Below are 25,090 nucleotides of genomic sequence, written 5' to 3'. Positions count from 1 at the left end.
CAGATTAAATTACAAATTTCAGGACGGGCCAAGAGGGCCCAAACCCATTCTTTCGCCTGAACGAATGGACCAGGCTAGGTGGCTTTGGGTCTGACGATCAATTCTATCTATGGACAATGCTGGCATCGCATCTACAACAGCGTTGAATTGCAAACAAAACGGTAAGCCACAATGCCACATGCAGATGATCTCATCCTGCACTGAATCGAAGCAATGGTCTACCGAATGGTCTTGAGAAGGAATTGCCCCTTTATTAATGGGACATTGGGACTCACCAAACACTGAATAACAGCAAAAATTAAAATATATATATATATTTGAAATTGTACTATAGAGTATAGTCCACATCCATTTTACAAAGGATACTAATTTGTTAAAAAGTTTAAATCCACCGTAACTACATAACAAGAACATTATGTCAAGTCAGTAAAGCCAGCGGACCAAAAATCAAGGTTCACATCACCCTCACATGTTTCTGCAGGGAAATTGCAGCAAGCAGCACAAAGAGTTGGGCAGTTCACATCCTAATGACCATACCTACAAGGAGAAAGCGCATATGAACCGCTGAACCATTGGGGAATTAATATGTAAACTAAGCATAGGAGGTGCCTTTCCCATCCCAAAGAACGCACAGTTCCACGACACCATTGACCAATATTGACGACCTACAAACTCCTGTAGTCTATAACAGTGACTTCATCCTCCGGTGCATCAAGGTCTTGATAGCTGCACAAAGATGAAATGCAACCAAGAGTTCACATCATGATTAGCACAGCTGCAAGATCTAGCAATCAATGACTTTTAAGAAATTTGTGTTCAAACATCTGCCAAAGCAATCCACTGAAAATCAATCGTTACATATTTATACTTTGACACATCAACTGTGGCCACAACAATATAGGAGACAAGAGCCAGTAGACACTACACAAGCTATATCAACACAGATAATGACATCCACTAACATTTTTCCCACTTCCTTTCACAATACCCATCCACTAATTCCTTCCAGCTTCACCCAAAATTGTTTCTTCGTCATAGTAGCTACTCTTTGAGATTAGTCTTGCATTGTGCTTCATCGATTAAAATATAAATGCCAACACGCATGACACTAACATCTCACACAAAAAAATAATAATAGGGCAACCAATGAAAGGAATGGTAATAAAAGTCGGGAAAGAAAAGCTTAAATTTTTAGCCTAATTATTTCAAATCACCATCATATAAAATAGAAATGGAGAACTCTCTTTCGACCCATTTTTGGCCCAAAATAAAGAAGCAACTTTAAATGGCCTGGGCCTGAGAAGGCCCCCAAATGAAATTACCTGCGTATACGTCGAGGATCCTGTCGAAAGCCTGGAGGTAAGATAATTGGGGCTGGCCCATTTAATTGCGGTCCAGGTCTCCCATTTCTACCACCGCCTTCAAAAGGAGGAGGACCACCCTGCTCTCTGAACATCTGCATTGCAACTTCAGGAGGAGCAGGGACAAAAGGACCAAGGGGACTGCAAATACATCATATTGCCATCAGGGGGGAATCTCTAAAGAATAACATGAATATAATATCATTTCAACAAGAACAACATTGTAAGGCAAATTGTAACCTACCCAGCCCCAGGGACAGGCATCAATACTGGTGGAGGTATATCCGAGGAGAAAGAAGCACCAACACGCATTTCTTGTCCGCCAAAAGCATCATACATAGGTTCATCAGGATTACCCCTGTCAAGACCATCATTATTAGACTGAAAGTCAACAGACTGTGGATCGGCTCTATCATATCTTTCACCGCCATTAGCTCTGTTACCGCGTACCCTAAATCCACCACGTTCTTCCTTCAGTGAACCCAATTTATGTCTTTGTGGTCTATCTTTCTGCACAAGAAATATACCAACATCAGAAGAAGAATGACAATAAGCTATTCAGAGAGCAATAAAATAACAGCACGTTCTCATCACTCCCCCATTAGCTACGAGCTCAAACCTTGTACACCGGTGCATGAGACTATTTTAAATAAGCACCAGATCATACTTTGAAGTGGTAACAGTAACTGAAGAAGAACTGGGAGGCCACATAGCATTTCTTCTTAGTTACACTCCACCATTTCACATATATAGCAACTATGACTGACATCTAGCGACTTTTTTTTATTGGAATATGAAGTCTAGCGAGTAGAATAAGGGCTTGATAATATTGATAAATTATATACATATATAGATGCGAACAAGTAACAGCAGGAAAAGCCAAAATGAAGCTAGGCTGTGATAATTGATGTGGTAAAAAACTAAAACATGAAGCTGTCTTGATAAAGCTCGTGATTATAAGATAAGGCACAGAACTACCACGCATGTTGACCGCTTCCTTGTTTGACATGGGCACAGGCGCATTACACTGATGCTTCCCTCTCTACATAAAAAATTCTTCGAAAGAAATAAATTGAAAAAACAGTTATGTTGAGAATTCATTATCTTCTTATTGTGAGATGCTGAAGCATACTTGGCATAAAGCCAGTCCTCGCATTATAGTCCACAACTTTTTTGGCAATCAGCATAATACTCCTTAAACTCCATCAATTATTATATCAATTTTTCGTAACAGAAGTAAACAGCGTAAATAACTTGAATCACTTAATGCACTTTCTCTAGAATTCACTGGTAAAGAACAAGGTGAGAAACAAGCCATGGATAAGAACCACAGCCGAAATTTCCGTAGATTTGGGTCGGTGTAAAGACAGTTATTTATAGACAGCATTCTAAAAACAAGACTACACTAACTACACTACTAACAACTCAGAGATACCAAAGCTTTATTCTGTATACTGGTTCCATACTGTTTTTTGGGTAAGTTTCGCCTGAGAGTGCAAGGAGAAACAGGCTACTCACTGTTTATGGATTTTTCAATCAGTTCTACATTAACAGATTCAAAGAAAAGGGAACAAAAGAGAAGTAATATTTATTTTCATACCGGTAGAGATTGTTGCATAACAGGAGTCCCACCAGGTGCATCTGGATCACTGTCATTGACATGAAATGTTTATTGTGAGATCACTACCCAACCTATAGGCTATAAAGAAAATATATTTTCTTTGCAAAAAACAAAATCAGACAAGTTTACTTTTCTTAATTTCTCATTATCAAAATCAGACAAGTTTGCTTACTTCGTGTAGTTTTGAAAATACAGCTCTTCACGCACTTTGGAGGTGAGCTCCATGACAAGTTCTGGATGCTTCAATTTAAGATGTTTGTGCACAAACTCGGCAGCATGAAAAAGCTTGGTGCAACCCTTGGCTCCACAACCATACTTCCAACCATACTTTTCATCTCGAATCTTTCGGACATGTGGATCCAAGGCTTCAACTGCAGCAGCATCTATCTTATCCTTAGCAGTCATAATTTCCAAGGGGTCTTGGCCCTTCAACCTGTCCTGCCAGTGGGAGTCAAGGTTTTTTTCCCACTCAGCCCCATTACTGCTAGAATCAGAACTCTTTCCTTCTCCTCTAACATGCCTGAGACCCTTAGCTTCATTTGTTTCGACAATCCCATAGTAATCCAAGCCATGGATACGCCAAAGATAAGTAATGAGCGTATCTAGTAGTTCAACACCCTCTAGACCCTTGACAGAAGTTAAGCCCCTAATAATGATAACTGGGCCAGTGGAGCTGCCATGGGATTTCTCTCTACTAATTTTGTCACTATCAGATCCACCTAAAATATTTTCCTCAATTCCTTTTTCAGAGTCAAGCTTACGTACAAGGGCCTGCGCTTGTTCGACGTCGATTTGGATTCTCCTAGGGTCAGAGCTAATTGGATGAGCCTTAGGAGCAGTAGAAATGTCAGCTTCTTTGGCCACTAGCCGACCATGCCGTCTCCTTTTGCCACCAGCATCTACGTCATCCTCAGAATTTGGATCACTAGTTTGCCCTGATTTATTAGAAGATGAGACATTTATGCCGGGGCCCCTGCATTGTACAAAAGTACAATCTAGCACATTTAACAAATACCAAAAGGTTGTCAGGTATACATCAGTAACTTGGGAAGTGCTGATCTTACAAGTCCAACGATCCACTTTGCAGATCAAGCAAAAAATCCTTCGCCAGCTTTCGAGAAAGTTCATTCCTCCTAAAAGTCACAAACAAGGTGGGAACAAAACATATCAAAATTACAATAGGAAGACAGTCCAGGACATTAGTTGGACAAGACAACTCCCAATAACAATACGAAGACAGCCCAAGGAAGTCATTTAAGCTGCACACTACTTGATTAAATTGATCATTTGATACCTTTCTATGACAGCAAGTAAATTTGTTGGATGGTATTTGTCTCTCAACCTACGTTAACAAAGAAGGTGTGATTACTTGAATAGAACAATGAAATAAACTCCATTCAAAAAAAAGACAATGAAATTTTCCTGATTAAAAAAAATAATCAGGGGACAAAAAATAATGTGAGGTACCATTCCTCGTCTTTATGAGCGTCAAAGAAGGCTCGCTTCTGAGTCGAAATATACTCAGATTTGTACTCTTGATATCTGCATAATGAAAGGCCAGGTACAACACAACCATATCAAAAAGAAAAATCAAAAGCTGGACACATAGTTCAACCTTAACTAAATTATTCTCATTGTCGTACCTACGCTCAGCTTCAGCTGGTAGTATATCATCTTCAAGCTCCTGAATGAATTGCTTGTATGACATCAAACCTTCTCTGTAAAAATATTCAGTTATATGACAAGATTAACAGCAAATAATACAGCTTCCATATAAGGCCCGCATATTACTGCCTCATATAAAGTGACAAGAAAAAATAAAATGGAAACACAGACATGCAGATGCATAACCACAAAATAGGGAGCAGGAGAGAAGTTTCGCAAAACTTTAAGGAATTAATTGATCATAAATAATCATAATAAGAGGAAGATCATGGTTGTGCATAGACAAAGAATCCTGTAAAATTTAAAAACAAATTATTCACTGCATCATACAACTCAGTCCTTCACAGAATTTAACATTATTAAAGTCATAATGTCATATGATGGAAACTTCAAAATTAATGATGTATCGGAATTAAATATTTTCAAAAAAGGCGTAGGAATTAGTTATGAAGGACATACTCTGACAGGCAATGATCTCCTTAAACATACCTAAAATTCTAAGGTAAATGTATTAGAACTAATTATAATATAGGTATTATAAGAAAAATAAAAACAATCACATCAAATAGTTCACATACTGATCTAAAATAAGGAATTTGGAAACAGCAAGTTAAATGATTGGAAGTTAGCCAAATTCCATAAGGTTCTAACATGAGCAACTGAACAAAAATTAGAATAATTAAATATGGTTAAATTTTAACCTTTGAGTACCGCCTGTGTTGGAAGCATCACCGCGGCCTGAATCCCAGTCTGCAGATGTATATAAGTTCTATGTTAAGACAGGAAGACGAAAATGGGATATGGCAGGACAATGTGGCCACACCATAGGAAATGAGAGGTGGAAACATATAAAGTTTTCTACATCACTACAAAGGAGATTTGGATTAAAGCATGAAACTTCACCATAGAATGTACATAAAGAGAAACTTGAGCAACATTGCAAATGCAATTTAAATTCAAAGCAAGACTGTTAAAAACCATATGTGATAAAAATTCAAGCCACGAACTAAATCCATTTCAAAAAATTACCTCCATTCTCAAGTAACTCGTTAAAAAGGCACATAATGATTTCAATGATGGGACGAATTTATCACTCACAATGTGGCGCTGAAATCACAGTATTGCTCAGAGCTATATTTACTTATTTAGTATTTGTTCAGTCATCACCACGTAAAAATTCTTGGATGGATGTCACCCATTTAAGAACATAGTCATACAGCATGTGTTTAAATTTTGAAAACATGTCAAGAAAAAAAAAACACAAAAGGATGTCAGGTTACCAGGACCACCTTGATAGCCACCAGATGACCGACCAATGTACCGACCATGAATCCTATCTTCAGTATAACCAGGTCTTCCGCCCATATCACGATCATAACCACCAGCATAATCATAACCAAACCTACACCGTCATTGAATCAAATCGTAAAATATGAGCAAATTTTGCATAAGAGTCACCACTAGGCCGAAATTTAAATTATAAACTAAAAAAGAAACGATACACAGAATGATGGTAAAATTAAACACATATAAATGGGATAGAACTTGAATTCAAAGCAGATTGGAGACAACTACACCTCAAGCAAACATCTCTTTGTCAATTGTCAAGGAGCTGAATTTGCATATATATATATATATATATATGAGAATATGTTGCAAAAATATAATGAAAGGTAAAAAGGCACAAGAAAAGTATCAAAATAGTCCTCTCATGTACTAACAAAAGAATAGAAGGACCAATACAATACCCTTAACAAATGATGTGAAGAAACTCAACAGCTACCCACTCCCAATAAAAAAGGGTAAACAACTCTTGTGCACAAAGCTCTCATAGTGAGCAGGGTTGGGGCAGTTAGGATGTACACATACCCTATCCCCACAAAATATGTGAATTGGCTGTTTCCAAGAATTGAACATGTCTAAAAAAATAAAAGTGGATTAATATTTAATAAACAACTTTGATCCCTAAATAACAGCCATTGTGGAAAAAAATAAAGTACCCCCAACTCCATCAATCCATTTCAACATGACATGTTGATTCTCACCAAATTGTGAATGTAAATAATAGAATATGCTGCTTCAAAAACATTGTTAAGCATGTTTAGGTAGTGATATAAAAACCTGAGTTCAGTACATAATTGATCTTTTCCTAATAATACTAAAAATTTCAGATCCAAAAGAAAAAAAGAGGGGAGGGAGATGGAGACACCTGGTCCAATAACACACGATTCATGTCATTTCAGCAAACCTTCAGTTTAACATCCTTAATACCTACATCTACATGTTGCAGCTAATAAAAAAATTAATCGAAAAAACCTCCTCCAAGAAGCCCAGTTCAATGCTATAGGACAACCAACAAATTTTTCTAAATTATTTTTTACTGAACAGGCAAACAAAGTACCTGAAAATTGACTTTAGTCATTACATGGGCATAAGGACAGGAAACCTTCAATTGCATAATCTGTGGAAGCAACGGCAATTTCATATACTTCTATATGATGCATAACTCAAGGTGAAATTGCATAAAATAGGTAATATAAATGGCCAAGTGATACGTTTGAGAAATTTATCTCTATTGCCTAAATAGTGGCAGTCTATTTCTTTATATCTGTGTAGTCCCATACAGCAGAAGACATTACTTCAGCAGCGTTTATTGCTATTCATTCCATTACGAAAATATCAACGAAAGAGTAAAGACTGAAGATTCCCTGAGATTGGAAGTTCAGAAAACCAAGCTTATCCTTTCTATTGCATGCCCCCTCCCTTTGACAGCTAAACCCTGTCCCCATGAAACTCATCAAGAAGGCTTACGGAAACAAAACGGTGCATTCTCACTTATCGTAGATTCATAGTCTACCTTGTACAAATTCAGTTGGCTGCTAAACTATACCCGCCAAGTTAAACTTAGACAATGCAAAGCAACAAAAGCCAAATATACTACTCTTCAAATCTGCCACAACCTCGTAATGAAAAAAAAAAAAAAAAGAGGCAAGCATCTAAAATTAGCTACATGTTGCATCCTCCGTCCCTCAGCATGTTTATAAAGCCCATCCATCCCTTGTGCCCTACGGTTTTTCCATTACCTAGGATGTACGAATTATCTTAGATTGGAGATACCTTTTATTTATTCAAGTCAAAAGGAACAACAAAATCTAGGAACTAAAATTCTTTATCCTTAACACAGTATTTTCCCTAATCAAATAGCGAGTAACACTGGAAGACGAATTGTAAAAAGGAATTCTGATTCTGATTAGGATGGCAAAATCTCGGGGAGTACAAAATCAAGCTTCTCTCAGATCAGAAAGGAACCATGCACCACACCGTCAAAACAAACCAAGCAAATCACCATTTAATCAATCAGGGACTCACCTTCTATTGCCAGGTCCAAAACCTCCTCTAGGGCTCCCTCGCCTGGGCTCGTACCCGCCATCCTCCCTTCTGGACCGCTTGTAGGGAGGGGAGCGTCTTGGGGGCGGCGAGTGCCTCCTATCCCTATAGACAGGAGGAGGCGGAGGACTCATGCTGGCCCGCCTCTTATACTCTCGCTCCCTCTCCCTGGGAGGAGGAGGGGGAGACCTGTTGCGATCATAGTAATCGCGACGGTTAGGAGGACGGTCGAGGTCCCGTTCATCACGTCTCTCTCGAGAGTCCCTATCGCGCCTCCTGGAAGTCTGTTGCGGTGGCTGTTGCTGAGGCGCGGAGGGAAGAGGAGGCGGCGGTGGCGAGGAATCCCGAGTTTCTTCGGCGGACTTCTCACTACGATCCCGGTGACTGTCGAGCGAATCGACGGGAATGTTCATGACTTCGGCCATCGAATGATTGTAGAGATATAGCGGTGAAGCCTAGAGAGAGAGAAACGATGATAGACTGTAATCACCGTTTCTGCACTTCTGTGAGGCCGCGCGGGTATGCGTAATTGCGTATGGACTGGTGGTATCAGTAGAGGATTTTGCGATCTATCAGCCGGTCCAAGAACTCAAGATATGAAATGCAGTAAGTAGGGCATAATTTAAGCTAGGGCCCTGGATTTAACGAAAAATCAAAAAACCTCCCTTCGACACAAATTTATTTCAGATTTGTGTTTGAATTAAATAAATTTATGTTTTTTTTTTTGAGAACTAAATAAATTTATGTTTTGAAAACAAGTTAAATAATTTATAAATGACTAATACGTGCCAGATTTGATTTTAATCATATAATTTCGAAAAATACCTTAAACATTTTCATATTAAATATTATAACAAACACAAGAATGAGGACATTTGTTGGTTTTAGTATGGACTTTTTAATTTTTTCCCTGATTAAGCACCAATTAGAAGGTTAATCAAACTTGCTGCAAACGTTTTTAAGACTGCATGGTTGTTGTAACTAATGCAACATTCGATGTATTTAAAAATATATATAATAAAAGCAAATCAAAATTAATAAGAAAATCGGGTGAAATCTTTGTTTGTGTTGGGTCGAGGGAAGGGGAGGGAAACTAATTATTACTGGAAAAGAATGGAAGATTAATGGAAGAATATGGAAAGTATAATATTTTTCTTTCTCATGTTTTCTATAGATACAAAAAGAATGATTTTATTGACCAATATCCTAAGGCCAATACTTAAGGATTCACAACAATATAACATGTGTGTGATGAACACTATTTAACCTAATATTATAAACTTAAAATTCCAATTCAGTTTTTTCCCGACTTTAAAGCTCATCATTTATCAAGTGCCCTCGGATAACATTTTTCAAAAAATTACGGAAAATATTATATATTTATCTTGTTTGAATAGTTATCATAAAAGAAAATAAATGAAAAAAAGAGATTAAATTCAGTAATTTATTAATGATATTATGTTAAAATATTACATATAAGGGTAAAATAGATTTTTAACTTATAGATAAGTAATTCAACCCTCCATTCCCTCAAAATGACTAGGTTTGTATAAAATTACCAAAATAATCGAACTGACTGATAATCGAATTGATCGGTTAGTTATTTTCAAAAAAAAGATACATGTTTCTTTATTAGAACCGACCGATAATTGAAATAACAGTCGATAATTGATTGGGCGGTCATTATGTTGAGTTCATGTCAAAAACCGTAATAATTGTCAGTCGGTCAATTAAATTAATGTCAAGCAAATGAAATAATGGCCCAAAACCAACTCTTTACACCCATACAGATTACCCAATTTTGGGGTAGAAATATTTTGATAAATTTTTGATAGAATCTTCTCCCAATTATATTCAAATCATTCTATTTATTTTATTATAAACTATCAAAATAAAAGAATTGGGAGAAACTCATTATTTTAATTATTGAGTTTCTCAAAACCTCCTCTGTTTTCATGTTTCATTCTACGTTAGTTGGGGCATAGGATTGTGAACACACCATCCAATTAGTTTCAGCAAAATTATGCTCCCGCGATGATTGAATTGGCGGTATTTTCAGTTGAAACATATTCTTATAACTTATGGTTTACTAATTTCCACATCACGTTGTAATTAACAATAAAACCCATAAAATTATTCTCATGGTATGACTGGTATTGGACATTCCCTTTTAATACTATAATTTAACAATATTTTTGATAATTTTTCATGTTTTAATTGTCTTGCCAGCCAATTACTTTTTAATATTCGCACTAAAAAATCATGAAATAAACATATTAATATTTTTAGACAAATTTAGGAATTTGTTTTTATTTATTATGGACTCCCAGACGGGCCTAGGATCCCGTACAAGTTTTGGGCCTCACTAGGCCGAAATTAATAGGCCCAACTTAAGAAAAGGTTGGTTGCTTTTTGACCAGAAATGGGCTGGGCTGAAATATACAGTGAAAAGAGCTTCTACCGCCATCCTCTTTTCTTTTATTTCTTCATACTTTCCCAGTTTCCCGCCACTCGAGTAGATTCCAGAAGCTCTCGTTCGGGGACTAATCCGAGTATCCTGACAGCCCACTTCCCCCCAATGTTTCCAAATTTGATCTGAATATATCATCTCCTTTTCCCGTCCGAAACCTAATCGCCTGAGAAATATAGGGTTTCTGAAATAATGTCAGTGGTAAACTGGAAGCACCATGCTTTAATTCAACCGTTGCTCGCTCGCGGCCCTCAGAAAGAGCAAGAGATCAACAAGATCTTCGCGGGCGTCACTGGAAAAAACCCAGGTCCCCGATCCATATGCTCCATCTGCGTTTATTCCTTCAATTACTGTTTTTTTTTGTCTTTTTAGATTTCTTTTTAGGTTTTAAATATGGTTTTTTATTTTACAAGATTTAATGGCCGATGTCTATTGGGGAGATGTAAATATGGAATACTCCATCTAATTGATCCTATATTTTGTATATAAGACAATTATTTGCCTCCAGTGGGAGCAGTTTAGGGTTTTTTAAAATACTGTATAAATCCCCTTATCTTTGTACTTATATATATTGTGCTGGATGATACAATTACTCATATTCCCAGAAAGTACTTTAATCAGAATGATGATATAAACTAACAGGTGTATCATGGTTTTATCAGTTTTGCCTCCTTAGTAGAGCCAATTGTGTTTTCAGTAGTAGAATTTACACACTGTGATGGAGTTTCTAACTGAGTGAAAGAACTGCTTCTTCAAAGTTTATTCTTGTTAAAGACTGACTGAATTATCCTTGTTTTTTTGATGCGTAATAAACTTTGTTCATTCCTTTTCGGGTCTACTCTACGATATGTTATATTGGACATCAACAAGGAAAGTTAATTTGATAAAAAATTGATCAAACTGGCTTTTGAACAAAAGTTTTCAGTTATGAGAACATAAGTTAGTTCTAATTTTGCCTGTTATCTTTTTAAATGCTAATTATCTTATTTAAGTATTTCCATATATTTACTTCGTTGTCGTATTTAAGCAGTTCCATATATTTATGTCAGCTATTTTGTTTGACACTTCAATATAGGCAATCACCAGCAGCATTTCAATGATTATCTTTCGAAGATAAACAAGGAACTTTCATATGTTCAATTTGAGTTACGGTGCTGTCGAAACCAGAATGATGGCCAAGTTTGTTATGGAGTGGTCAATAACGTTTCTGATGAACAGTCAAAGCTTGGTACGAAATATTCCACTCCACAGATTGCATTATATAGAGGCATTGTAAGTTCTAATTTACCATTATGTATAAGTTGAATGGCAATTATAGTGTTAAAAAACTTTTTCGATGAGATATTTCATTGTTTTGTGAATGATTTTTCTTTAATTTATGTTGCTCTAAATACCAATCTCTCTACAGATTGCTCTTTTTATGTCAAATGTCGTCAAATTATTTCAACTCCGTTGCTATTATATGATATTCACATTCTTTGTTACTTTGATGTCAAATATCAGCTAGAAGCAATTGTGCAAGATGCTAGGGCTAAGGGCTACATATCTATTATTGATGCTCTAAATATACGTTTGGAGAATCAGGTTTGGCAATTTTTTAATGACTATTAATTTGCATGACATCCACATAAATATATGTATTCAGGTTTGATATATTCTTCTTGATTTTATTTCTTTGGGCCATTCATTGACAAATTATTGTGCTGCTTGCATTTCTGTTGGAGATATTGTACTTGTAGATAGACTAGTTTCATAACAACTTGCAAATTTGGCTATCTACATCATGCTGCCTCTAGTGTTGGAATTAATCCTCGCCTCAGTATCTTGTGTTCCACTTTCAGCTTCCAACCGAAAATGGGTCACAATCACAGGATGGTGTTCCTCCTGCTCTCAGAAACTTTTCAATGTCCCAGAAAGAAAAAACTGTTAATGAACTTGTGCATGACCAGTGGCTTAGTTACTGCACAGATGGAAATGTTGGACTCGGTGTCAGATCCTTCCTTGATCTACGAAGTTGGTTCCGTAATAATGATGTCCCTTTCTGTGCAGTGTGCAATGAAGCTGCTGTCAAGGTGCTACCCTATCTCTGCTTTGACATGTTAGGGATACCGACTTGTTTGACAAATGCTTTGTAAAGCAGATATTTTGAGTTTTCCAGTTGATTAGCCATATTTGATATTTCTCAGCAACGATATTTTGAGTTAGCTCATATTTTTGAATTCGCTTTTTTGCTGCTGCTTCTGATTTCCATGAACAATTATCAAATTTGAAAACCATAAATTCTTGCCATCATGGTATTTATACTTGTTCCTGGATTGTAATGTTGAAATTACTTTGCATAGGTTTATAGTAGAACATGCAATAACCAAACACTTGGCTTTTGGTAAATCTAGTTAAGGAGTCAAAACATTCTTCGGCTAGTGGTGTTTCTATAACCGCACTAAATTGCTAGAAATTTGTTTTGTTGCGGGTGGTTTACTTTACTATAAGGTTGTCTTTCTTTTAATTATTTTTGTTGACAGGCAGAATTGTGCCAAGGTGAAGATTGTTCAGTTCGAATCCACAATTACTGCCTAAAGAAGAAATTCTCCCAAAGACGGGTATTTCTCTTGACGCATTTCCTGTCTAGTATTTTTTTGTTCAATTTTGTCAGTTAAATACTAACTTGATTTGCAGAGTGAAAGAGCTTGCCCAACTTGTGGAACTCCTTGGAAATATCAAATGCCCAAAGCAGAAGCAGTGGAGTTTGATGGTGAGCCAAATGATTCAAGTCAGAGCCAACCACATGCAGAACCTATGCAGAGCCAACAAGCTTTGGGATCCAAACGTAAGAAGCCTCCTAGGACCAGCAGAACAAATGATGCTGAAATTACTGGACAAGGGTCACATCAAGACTCTCCATCCTCTGTCGATTTTAAACGAGTAACTCGAGCTTCTGCCCGATCCAGGTAAAACATTCTGTATATCTGTCTTACCAGGGATTATAGTACCACATGAAACTTGCTGTATATTATGCTCTTCTAGTTTCGTTGATTGGAAAACCATTTCCGGTGCTAAAGCTGCTCGTTTTTGTTAGGAAACACGGCACAGTTCTGCCTTTTGAACACTTGATAATCAGCTTTGCTCATAATTTTAGGGTGAATCATCATTTGAAAATATTTACGTGACCGGGTGAAGTACACTGCACTTACTTTTGTTGTTATCACATTATGTTTGGGTAATCCAATTACTCATCAGTCATCACATGGTTTTTTGCAATTGCATCCAAGATAGTTTATTTTCCATTCAATTTCTCAAGGGTATCTGATGTTTTTGTTCTGACTTGTGATCAATCCCTTGAACACGTGCAATTACCAGGCCACTAGGCCACACAGAACTCTAGGGGTATTTGAGGTTTTTTTTTCTTCCTGACCAAAACCTCTTTTTCTCTTTTAACATCTGAAGAGACATGCGTTGTTGTTGGTGAAATACATCTTGAGAATAAATCAAGAAAAAGAAAAGAAGAGTTGCCATGAGAATGAGATGGACATCCTAACTTTTCACTTTTCAGAGATGTGATCGAACTACCTTTCAACTTTTGGCCTCCATCTCCATTCATGTGTTATGTGTATGTCATGAACTAGCCCATGTGATTGTGATCGCTTTAGGGACATCTTGACAGGCACAGCAACAAAATAAGGCCGCAAACCTTCTTGTTGTCTGGTTGCTCAGGTATATATTATTATATTTATTAGTCTCATTTTTGTCCTCTGCTCAGCAATTTTCTTTTTGTGGATCTCACGGTCACTGCGTGGCAGTGTGGCACTACGGCTGGTAATTAGCTACGTATGAAAAGAGTGAAAAAAAAAAAAAAAAAACACTCCAACACTCGGCCGACTCAGCCACCCGTGGCCGTGGGTAACATTGGCCCCCTACAAAACTTGGCATGTAAGATATATGGTGTAGAGTAGAGTGCCAACTTTTTAAAGAATATCAAAGTGCACCTGCCAATGTTTTCATGCGTGTAATTTAGCACTTTGTTTTATATATACTGTTACTTGGTGCTGGCATTAAACTTTTTTTGGGTGCAATTCCCAGTCACAACTAAGCTTCTAACCATATGATATGTCTTGACACTTTAGGGTTCATGTACACACATGCAAGATTCTCTTAAATTATTATACAATAAGGGTTTATTGCTTGAAGACAGAGCCTACTGTTTACCTCGGATCCTAATCACATGATTCCTATATTTAAGTATTCCATTTAAGTTTTAATTAATGATATATTTCTAACGTAATTGCTTTGTAATCTTCATTTCACCCCCCCTTTAGCTTCTATACTCTCTTTTTCTTTCTTGTCTCAGTATTTTTTTTAATGAAAGAATAATCTAAAGCTGTGTGACATTTATAAATTATTTCTTAAACCAGTCAAACAAACCGATCAGCATGTAACAATCCTGTTTAGTGCCCCAGTGAATTTCAGTTTACCACTTCATTTCATTATTTAATTTTGTCTTTCGTTTGTAATTTTGTATACCAAGCCAAGCCACCAACATTTAAGTATGCATCAATGTACGTTTACTACAAGTTGACCAGTCAACATTGAAGTATTCATTATATGTGTGTGTGTGTCTATATATAGGCAAGAGATGTTCTCTTTATCTTCCAATTTTAATGTAACCAGATTATCCTAGTTTGATTAAAGAAGAATTGCTAATGCTTTGTATCAAAGGTATGCCCGCAGGCCGCGGCATCTTCTCTTCCTTAATTTTGTGTCCACTTCAATTTTTTTACCAAATCCACTAATTGTTTCACTTTATCAGACACCTTTATGATCATTATCAGCAGTTAGGCCCGTCAGTTGCATGAGAACAAATCAGACGGTGAGACACAAAACTATTAGGTCGAACTAATTATATACTCAAGATACATGTAAAATTCTTATTATTTAATATATAATTGTACTTAAATGCCATTTTCCATAAATTTCTTGTACTCGTTTGTTCTTACATGAAACTAAATAGAAGTGATTCGGTTGATAATTAATTGAGTTAGACACATGTATTCGATTCCAATGAACATCATATTATTTAACGCTATTTAAAAAAAAATGAAAGATGAAAAAGCCGTGTTGTTATCTTTGAACGAAGGGAGAGAGGGGAGCGTATTTTACACGTGCCACCACATAGATGAGGAGGGAAAGTGAGAGACTTTTGGTGGAAGTTGGTGGGGTCCCCACCCCTATCTTTTTGAATGGCTTTTTTTTTTTTTTTTGCAGAGCGAGACTATTTGCACTTCACGATTTTCAAAGTGCATCCTAATTTCTCGCTAAAAATGCTCAATCTTAATACACCCTTTTGTCCTGTACTATTCATCTTCGTCTTCCCCTCAATCTCCATCCTCACAGTCGCAACCATCTCCAATCCCTAACCCAGACCACTTCATTTGCCAGCTCCAAACCATACGCGCCCACCACCCTCTCCCATCTACCTCCACCGACAATAACAACAACATTACACCAAGAATCCCTTAAGATCTCCCTCCATTTTCATCCTTTTGCCACAACCAACAATCCCTTCAGAGTTCCTAGAGATAACAAAAATGGGTTTAATGGTGAAGGTATGATATGCGACTGTCATATGAACCAGAGGGAGCCAAAGAGAATCAAGTCTATTGAGAAATGAACAAAATACATTTGAGGAAAATAGAGGAATTAGGGATTTGAAATTAAACAAGATCAATAAACAAAAACCAATTGTTATGGTTTCACTTCTTTGGTTTCTGTTAGGCTGCCATTAGAGTGAAGAAAACGAAAGAATGTTCTGGAAGGACATGGAGGGAAAAGAGAATGGATCCATGAAAGAAGAAGAAGAAAGTGAGGTGCTAATTGATTTTTAAGAAAAACAAAGAAAAAGGTTATATTTGGTAATGTCATATTTTTGTCTGGAATATATAAAGATTGGGGGTCTACTTAAGCAAATTTTGGATGCAAATAATCTTAATCTTTTTTGCATGGAAGTAGCCAGCGACAAGCACAAGCAGCCATTCCCATCACCCACGACTACCTCCAGATTCGCTTTCGGTTTCGCCCATCTCTCGCTCTCTCTATCTCACAACTGCAGTCACTCATTACTTTCTCCTCTCTCTCTGTCTAAGTGGGTCTTCCCTGAATTTCATACTCTCTATCCCTGCCCTGCATATCTGACTCCTGACTTCATCTATCTGGCTCAGGTCCTTCGTTTTTTGAATCAGTTTTCTTGCCCACTGATTTTGGTTATCAATTGTTCCACGTGGTTTAGTTTTTAATGAATTAAAACTCTTTTGGGTTTGATTGGATGCTGAATTTGGGGAATTTTGTCTGATTTGTTTCTTCATTTGCTTCTTCGTCTCTTTGTGGGTCAATTCTAATCTTGTTGCTTTTGTTTGTTCCTGCAGGTTCTGATAGGTTCTAGCGATTAAAGGGCTCTCAATTTGATCTGTTTTGATGCAATTTTGATTTGAAGTGGAACTTCTTTGATAAGGTACTTCTCTCTCCTGCTGGGGTAGCCACCCTCTCCCCCTTCTCTCTCTTGTTTTTAGATTGTGATCAGTATAGCATGAATTTCTTTTATTGGAAGGAAATTTTGTGCCTGGTTTTATTACTTAATTGAATTTTCTTTCGAGTGTGCATATATGAATATGCACATAGATTCCCCCTTTCTTTTTGTGGTTTTCTTCTTTTTATGCTTATGTTTTGACATTGGCCTACTTTTTCAGTACTTCTTGATTTCTGAAGCCTTTTGGTTCAAAGTTAGAAATATGGTATTTTTCTCATGTGGTTGATTGAATCACCCTCGGTTAATTGTTCCTTGCACTGCCTGTTTCAAACTCATGTGGCCTTTAATTCGTAGGATCCCCTTTTCATTTCCTAGAACTAATTGGAGTCTTTAACTTTGTAAGGTCTGTTCAATACTTCAATTGACAAATTATATTTGCTTTATTTACTTGATCTTGGAACATTTCATTCCTTCTCAGGCTTTGGAATGAAACTATGAAAGTTTCAATATTGGTCATTAGTTTTATCATTTTTGAAATATAAGTTAGCTACCTTGTTCAAGCATGAGAAAATACTGTCCCCCCCCCCCCCCCCCCCCGTCCCCTTCTTTTAAATTGGGTTAATCTCTTTGGAGAGTGTTCTTTTACATCTGACTTGAGAAAACTGCAGACCTTGATTGCTTTCTCTATGCGTCTATGTGTGTGTTTCTTGGGGGGATTATCAATTGGCCAAAAAATTAGTCTTTTTTTTATGATCAATTAAGGAACCAGTATCTGGGTGAGTTTTTTTATTTAAATATTTTGGAGAAAAGTACTAATTCATCAAAATGTCAAAAAGGATAAGATTTTCCAATGCATTTGTTTCAGTAAAGGATGGTAGCCTTATGCATGAGGCTTCCATCTTCACTTGGGTCCGAGATATACAGTCTTACCTCATATTGCTTAGTGGCTGTTTATGTGATTTAGAATTGAGTCATCATTGGGACTAATTTTCTGAATAATGTCATTCACTTTGAATTATTGGGATTTCAGGATTTTTGTAAAGTGACTTCCAAACAATTGGGCACGTTTCTAAATGAGTATCTGGTACTACTCGACTTTAATTAATTTTCAGAAAGAGGCTATGTCATGATCATTTAATTTGGCGTAAAGTCAAGATAATTTTATAACAATGGGGGCAGCAAATTCTAAAATAGAGGAAGAGAAGGCTCTACTGCTGTGTCGTGAAAGAAAGAAATTTGTTCGGCAAGCACTTGATGGAAGGTGTTCGCTAGCAGCCGCTCATGTTGCATATATCCAGTCGCTGAAACTCACCGGAACTGCTCTCAGGAAATTTCTAGCACCTGAAGCTCCAATTGAATCTTCCTTGTACACTTCCACTACTGCAACACCTGAGCCAGTTGCATTAACTGAGAAGTCTCTTTCGCAGTTCTCGTTTTCTTCTCCAACTTTGTCACAACCTGTGGAAGCAACTGAAAACCTTTCTCCGTCTCCATCTCCTCCCAGCTCTACTCGTTTTCAGGTAAATCATATGAGATTTAGGGGTTTCTCCTCCAATAAAGTTGAAGAGAAACACCCTTTACCTGTTACAGGAACAGTAACCTCATCAAGTACCCCACAAAATGTGACACCTTACTCCTCTAATAAACCAGAAACTTCACCATTTGAGGGTTCTTCTGGAACTCCCCCTTGGGATTTCTTTGGTTTTTTCCATCCTATTGACCATCAGTTTTCTTTTCAAGATGGAAAGGGAATGAACCAAGGATTCGAAAATCTGGATCGTACAAGACAGCTTAGGGAAGAGGAGGGAATCCCTGAACTGGAAGATGAGGAAGAGAAGGCATCTTCTCATGAGAGGGAAGAATCTCAGGATTCAGAAGATGAATTTGATGAGTCCCCCACAGATACTTTGGTTCGAAGTTTTGAAAATCTTAATAGGATACATGATCATCGTGTCCCTAGTGCTGCACCTACCATGCCTTCTGCTGCCAGTGTAGCTTCAGAATCTGAGTTATTGAATGGGGAGAAAAGTAACTCTCCTCATATATCACCACCAAGAACACCCTCCTCAGCAGTTACTAATCCAACCACAAAGGAAACACCAGTGAAAGAAGATGGTGCTGCAAACAAGGTTGCTCCAAAGGACTTCCTTTCAAGCATGAAAGACATTGAATATCTCTTTATGAAAGCTTCCGAGTCTGGGAAAGAAGTGTCTAGGATGCTTGACGCAAATAAGCTGCATTTCCGTCCAATAGTCCCGGGCAAAGAAAGTAAGCACATGATTTCTCTCTCTCTCTCTCTCTCTCCCCCTTACTTCCTTCCTTCCTATCTCTCTCTCTCTCTCTCTCTCTCTCTCTCTCTCTCTATATATATATATATATATATATATATATATATATATATATCATATATCATGTAGTGTTAGGGGAACATTTTATTCATTAGTGGCTGTGCCATAGTTAGAGGTGATATGTAACAGTGAAGGGTTAAAATGATGATTTTCATACTATTCATATTTCTAGAGTATTAACAACCCAATGAAATTGGCTTTGGTTGGATGATCTCATTAATCATTGTGGCTTGAAATCTTGACTTGCCGCAGTCATTGCTGGCCTCCAAAGTAATTTTTTTAACCTTGCTTCTCCTGATACTAGTTGGTGAAAGCTCTTCATTGCACTATTTCCTTCTTGGCAGGTGGGTCGGTAAGTTCTACAATCTTCAAGGCATGTTTCTCTTGTGGGGAAGAGCCTAGCCAAGTTCAAGAAGGTAGATTTCGTAGTCCCTGCCCTCATAAATATTTCTACAATTTCTGTTTTCTGCCTTGAGTACTTGGCCAACTATTTTTTTTATTTTCTTTTAGCACCTCCTCAAGCTGCTGTAAAGTACTTAACTTGGCATAGGACCACATCATCACGATCATCTTCATCACGTAACCTTCTTGGATTGAATGCCAACGATGATTCAGAGGACCTTGCCGGTAATCTTTTTGATAACTTTTGCATGATCTCTGGCAGTCATGCCTCAACCTTGGATAGGCTATATGCATGGGAGAGGAAGCTTTATGATGACGTGAAGGTATTGTCAAGTTTTTATTTCATTTATTTTTACATGCCGCATTGACTAGTATGACTACAATCAACGCCAAAGCCATCGCTCTTGGCCACATTGACTAGCATGCCTCAACCTTGACCGCATTGTTGGCTTGTTGCTCATTCCAGCTGTGTATTTTTTTTGGGTGGGGGGGGGGGGGGTACCCTTTGGTTGCCTTGAAATTTTTTTTTTTCATCAAAAAGTTATCTGTGCTTGATATGTTCTCCTATGTTTTGTATATTTTTATGACTTCAGGCTTGTGAGATGATAAGAAGGGTGTACGATTCCAAGTGTAGAATTCTTAGGCAACTGGAATCAAAAGGGGAAAGCTCCAACAAAATTGATAAAACCCGTGCTGTTGTTAAAGATCTACACTCCAGAATCAGAGTAGCTATTTACAGGATTGATTCAATATCAAAGAGGATTGAGGAATTGCGGGACAAAGAGCTCCAACCACAGCTCGAGGAGTTAATCAAAGGGTACGTGTTCCTTTCTGGCTTTTTCGTTACTACTTGTTTTACTTTTCATGTCGACTAACTCTGCTAAAGTTTGGACCTATATTTCCCATGAACTTGTTGTGTATCGTGATCTGTCGTAACTTGGTATTTGTTCATTTTCGAATCTTGGTCTAACTTTGGAAAAATCATCTGCTGAAACCATGTGCTTCATAACAATATCACCGAACATTTAGTGACCATAACACCAGAATATATTCTAAATGCTTGATTCTTTTCTTAAATTTGTGACTCATGAGGGTTTTCAAATGTAATGTATCTTCGTCTTAGGAAATTTCATCTGAATACATTTTCCTTTTTCCATGGAAAATATTTATGATTTTTTTTTTCTTTCATAATCTGCTGCGCCAACTGCCAAGGAGCCTTGTCTTGTTTGATGGCAAGTTTTTTTGTGAACATAATTTTTCTAACTAGTTGCTTTACTTTTGATTGATATCTTTGTTGTCACTTAATCAATGGCAGGCTAAGTCGGATGTGGGATGTTATGCTTGAGTGCCACAAACTTCAGTTCCAAATCTTCTCAGTTGCATACAACAATGGCAATTACAAAATCTCTCTACAGTCAGAATCGCATCGCCACATTGCAAGCAATCTTGTGAATGAACTGAGCTGTCTGTCTTCAACTTTCGCAAAGTGGATTGGTTCTCAGAAGTCCTATCTGCAATCTATAAATAATTGGCTTCTGAAATGCGTCTGTATCCCTCAAAAATCTTCCAGGAGAAAAAGGAGGCCACAAGCCCCTAACTTGAAAAACTTGGGCCCTCCAATATATGTTACCTGTGGTGACTGGATGGAGAAACTTGATGATTTTTCTACCGAGGATGTTGTAGAATCTATGAAGTGTTTGGCAGCTGACACGACTCACTTTTTGCCTCACCAGGAGAAGAACCAGGGGAAACTTTATAATGGTAGTGAGTCAGCGGATAACCTATTGAGAGATGAAGCTTCAGAGGACTGGATTTCAGGCCTTAATCGTTTCCAATCAAGCTTAAAGCTCTTTCTTGGTCAGTTGAATAACTTTGCGGGATTTTCTGCAAAGCTGTATACAGAACTTCAAATTTCCATAGAAGATGCTAAAACTAATTATGAAAGATGGAAGTTGCGAGTAGAAGCTCATGAGTTGGAAAGAAAGAACATGGATACAGAGAAAACAAGAGGGATTGCTTGAGTTTTCATTGCAGTGATTCGGAATCGATCCAATACATGAGGAATGTTCGAGGGGACTTGAAGTTAATCTGATATTTGTAGATGGAAGAAGAACACCCCAATAAAAGGGTACCTGTTTGGAAATAAAAGGGTTGCTAGATTTTGATTTATGTATTGAGAGATGGGTTGGTTTTTAGTTCAGCACCATTGGTACCGAGGTCGGACAGAGAAGAAAGAATTTTTTCCATGTACACAAAATCTGTATATTTGTGTTTTACATAATGTAGGAAATCATATAAAATTTCACTCCCTTCTTTTCTTCCTCTATTCCTGATTAGGGTGCATTGCTTTTCTTTTTCATGTTTTTTGGTTCATTGCCTGGCTTGAAGCATAAAATCATTGCCCTTAACCATGTCATTGTGCTTTCTACTTCTGGATATGGATAGAAAGAAGACTATAGGAACTCTATGTGACGCATTGATTAAGACAAACCTCGACCCTAGACTGGTCCCTAATTTCTATATTGTCATGCACACATGTTGAGGGCTTAGATTGTTTGAATTGATGTTTTAGAGAGTTAAGCAATGAGAGTTAAGAAGGGGGAGTAACTATTTAGTTTATAGAAGAGAGAGTTACGTGAGGTGAAGGAGGATGAAGTTTGAATTGATGTTTTAGAGAGTTAAGCAATGAGAGTTAAGAAGGGGGAGTAACTATTTAGTTTATAGAAGAGAGAGTTACGTGAGGTGAAGGAGGATGAAGTTTTTTCTCATTTAACTCTCAAATATAACATTTTATAACCCTCAATTTAGAGCTCAAACAAATTTGTTTATTATTTTTTTAAAATTTTTTTCTCTAATTTTAAATTTAATAACGGTATTTTTATAACTCATATCTCATTAACTTTACATTCTATCTAATTAATGGTGAGTAAATATAGTCATCCTCCCACAACTCCCCTCACCTAATCAAATATTGAATTGGGGTTAAGTCCAGTGCTAAAAACCACTAGACCCAATCGGTACATCAAATATTTTTGAAAAAATCTTAAATATGTAGTATTTATAATGATTAATTTGACGTTATATTTTTTTGTTCGAAAGCAAAAATAAAATTCAACAAAAAAAACATAATAATTCTAGACAATTAGATATACCCGACACTGATTTGGTCCAGCCTACCCCCAATCCCACCCAACCCCACTTAAATAGTTAAATCTTCGTTTCTCAATCCAAGCATATATCCATCCAGCCTTGCACAATCTAAATCCCCAAAAATGAATATTTTAATATCGATATGAATCCCATTTTATATTACATATGTCCACACAACAACAACATCCCAATTCACAACCTCAGAAAGAATTGTAGAATGGGAAGGAAAAAAAAAAAAGAACAAATCTTCTACCAAAGTTTCACACTATAATCACAATCCTTCGACACAATCTTGGCATCCGCCGTTAATTTATCCACCGTTACATCACATTTCACCTTAACGGTAATTTTCCACGTTTTAATGGACCCTATTTTAAACTTAACCGGCACCTTCATAACCACCTTGAACGGCACCGTTTCACTGGTTTGCGCATCCAGCAAGGCCTGTCGCGAAGAACTTGTGAGTACGATGCCGGAGTCGCGCAACACCGTCACGAAAACAGTTACATTCTTCGACGGCTGATAAAACACCGGCAGAGCACCGGTACTCAACCTATCTTCGTTGTAGTCCACATTAACGGAGCTGCCATCCACGTAGTACACGCCAATCTTTTTGTTAGGATTTTCAGCTCGTACAGTTACGTCAAATTCCGGAGTAATCGGCGACGTCGCTGACGTCAGATTGAAGCCTCTGATGGCCACTTTTTCGATGGAGTAATCCAGCGCTTTAGGACGGAACACGAGGTAAAGTACGGCGGCTGCGATGCCGGCGAGGACGATTATGGAGGCGAGCACCGCGAGGAGAGTGCCTAGGCAGCAACAGCACCGGCTCCGGCGAGGCTTGCGGCGGGAGAGCTGCTCAAAGCGTTTGGCGTTCTCTGGTGGAGGGACTCGGAAGACTTGTTCCTTTGGGATCTGGACGACGTACGTTCCAGGCGGTGGTGCAGGCTTAGCCGACGGCAGCTGAGAGCTTTGGTGGATCGGCAACTCGCCGGAGTACTCAGGCGTAGCCGTCTCGGTGGTTGGAGGCGAATTCTGGGGGTGGACTCGGTCGGCCATTGATCAGCTGAAGTAATGAGTCTACAACAATCAGTGTGGATCCAAGAAGCTTTCGCCTGAGAAATTAACAGAGAGAAGTGAAGCGGTCAGGTCTGTTATATATACGCGCTTTGCCACGTACGAGCAAAGCGTATAATAAAATTACAGGCGCGTGGGTCCCGTGTTGTGGGCCAATAGAATGCATTCTGTGCGATATGTGTCCGCGTGATTTTTTATATCCCTGAAAATCCTCGCTCCCGATTCTGCGATATTTTCAGTTTTCTTTTGCATGGGAAAGCTATCTTTGCCTCTTTGGTGCATAATATTTCCTTAAAAACCAATGAACTCCGTGGGATATCTCAGATATGTAGGTAAGAAAAAATTCAAAACGAAATAAAATTACCAAAACCCACATATAGTCTCTATAATCTTAGAACAATTGGTCCAAACGTGCAAATAATTTTTCTTTTTCTTTTTCCTTTCATTCTCGGACAAGAAAGTGTGTAACAGGTGGTCGTTTAGACTCAGTGTTGTGCAATACAGTTTTCAAAAAAGAAAAGAATAGAAGAGAGGTTTGCTTTAGAATATGAGGGTCTGTGTTGCTATTTATTGATCATTGGATTTCTTTGCTGAAATCATTTCTTCACCCAAATTAACGCGATCTTCTATAAGCCAGTAACCCAAAACATAAAGCGAAGGACATCAAAGTTGTTGATCAGAGGAAAACTGTGTGATTGAAATGAAAGTGTGAAAACAAACAAAGTATGTATACTAATTGAAAGAAGAAATACCTCACACATAAAACGGCAAAAGAACCTGAAAATTAGAGCACATAAGAGAAGGAGGATCACGTACCTGAAATCAATCAGGCAGAAGCAGAAGCAGAAGAAGCAGAGATACTTGTATGTTGTGATTGTTTTGTGCTTGTGTTATTGTCTGAGAGAATAAAAGGATCAGAGAGAGAGGAGGCAGGGGCACCTCTCTTCTCTTTTATGTGTAGAATGGGGGTGTGAATGTAGTACAGCTCATGGTTTGGTGTCAAGGATAAATAAATAACGAAGACTACACGCACACACTTGAGATTCAGAATGCGAATGAACCTTCTCTGCTCGGCTGCGTCTGCTGACTGCT

At 37.7% G+C, this 25,090-nt stretch overlaps 4 protein-coding genes across 11 annotated transcripts; 2 read left to right on the top strand and 2 right to left on the bottom strand.

Annotated features, from left to right (window-relative positions):
* Positions 1–286: 286 nt before the first annotated feature.
* LOC119980787 (serrate RNA effector molecule-like) lies at positions 287–8,642 on the bottom strand. Of its 2 annotated transcripts, none has more exons than XM_038823580.1 (12): positions 8,017–8,642; positions 5,928–6,049; positions 5,349–5,397; positions 4,626–4,700; positions 4,450–4,524; positions 4,277–4,324; positions 4,047–4,115; positions 3,155–3,955; positions 2,962–3,010; positions 1,606–1,871; positions 1,323–1,502; positions 287–726 (listed from the first exon to the last, which is right to left on the bottom strand). In XM_038823580.1, exons 1-12 carry the CDS (start codon positions 8,457–8,459, stop codon positions 666–668), a joined length of 2,238 nt encoding a protein of 745 aa, XP_038679508.1. In that variant the 5' UTR covers positions 8,460–8,642; the 3' UTR covers positions 287–665. The 2 variants fall into 2 exon arrangements, with proteins under 2 accessions (XP_038679508.1, XP_038679513.1); XM_038823585.1 differs by having other exon boundaries at positions 5,937–6,049.
* A 1,903-nt stretch (positions 8,643–10,545) lies between these two features.
* LOC120011934 (non-structural maintenance of chromosomes element 1 homolog) lies at positions 10,546–15,183 on the top strand. 2 transcript variants are annotated; one of them, XM_038863114.1, is made up of 8 exons: positions 10,546–10,811; positions 11,580–11,776; positions 12,008–12,088; positions 12,346–12,576; positions 13,027–13,104; positions 13,181–13,452; positions 14,626–14,736; positions 15,026–15,183. In XM_038863114.1, exons 1-7 carry the CDS (start codon positions 10,697–10,699, stop codon positions 14,717–14,719), a joined length of 1,068 nt encoding a protein of 355 aa, XP_038719042.1. In that variant the 5' UTR covers positions 10,546–10,696; the 3' UTR covers positions 14,720–14,736; positions 15,026–15,183. The 2 variants fall into 2 exon arrangements, with proteins under 2 accessions (XP_038719042.1, XP_038719051.1); XM_038863123.1 differs by lacking the exon at positions 12,008–12,088.
* A 614-nt stretch (positions 15,184–15,797) lies between these two features.
* LOC119981701 (protein ALTERED PHOSPHATE STARVATION RESPONSE 1-like) lies at positions 15,798–22,097 on the top strand. Of its 6 annotated transcripts, none has more exons than XM_038824810.1 (7): positions 15,798–16,104; positions 16,921–17,006; positions 18,052–19,289; positions 19,714–19,785; positions 19,880–20,094; positions 20,365–20,588; positions 21,087–22,097. In XM_038824810.1, exons 3-7 carry the CDS (start codon positions 18,191–18,193, stop codon positions 21,790–21,792), a joined length of 2,316 nt encoding a protein of 771 aa, XP_038680738.1. In that variant the 5' UTR covers positions 15,798–16,104; positions 16,921–17,006; positions 18,052–18,190; the 3' UTR covers positions 21,793–22,097. The 6 variants fall into 6 exon arrangements, with proteins under 6 accessions (XP_038680738.1, XP_038680748.1, XP_038680730.1 ...); XM_038824820.1 differs by having other exon boundaries at positions 15,798–16,360; XM_038824802.1 differs by having other exon boundaries at positions 15,798–16,365.
* Positions 22,098–23,034: 937 nt separating this feature from the next.
* Positions 23,035–24,981, bottom strand: LOC120005167 (NDR1/HIN1-like protein 13). Its single transcript, XM_038854660.1, has 2 exons — positions 24,815–24,981; positions 23,035–24,036 (listed from the first exon to the last, which is right to left on the bottom strand). The coding sequence occupies exon 2, from the start codon at positions 23,978–23,980 to the stop codon at positions 23,171–23,173; it is 810 nt and encodes a 269-aa protein (XP_038710588.1). The 5' UTR covers positions 23,981–24,036; positions 24,815–24,981; the 3' UTR covers positions 23,035–23,170.
* Between the last annotated feature and the right edge of the window lie 109 nt (positions 24,982–25,090).

Source organism: Tripterygium wilfordii, chromosome 2 (genome assembly GCF_013401445.1).
Source record: "Tripterygium wilfordii isolate XIE 37 chromosome 2, ASM1340144v1, whole genome shotgun sequence".
Taxonomy (NCBI): domain Eukaryota; kingdom Viridiplantae; phylum Streptophyta; class Magnoliopsida; order Celastrales; family Celastraceae; genus Tripterygium; species Tripterygium wilfordii.
Note: the sequence above shows the minus strand (reverse complement) of the source record. Positions and strands in the feature narration are given on the sequence as shown.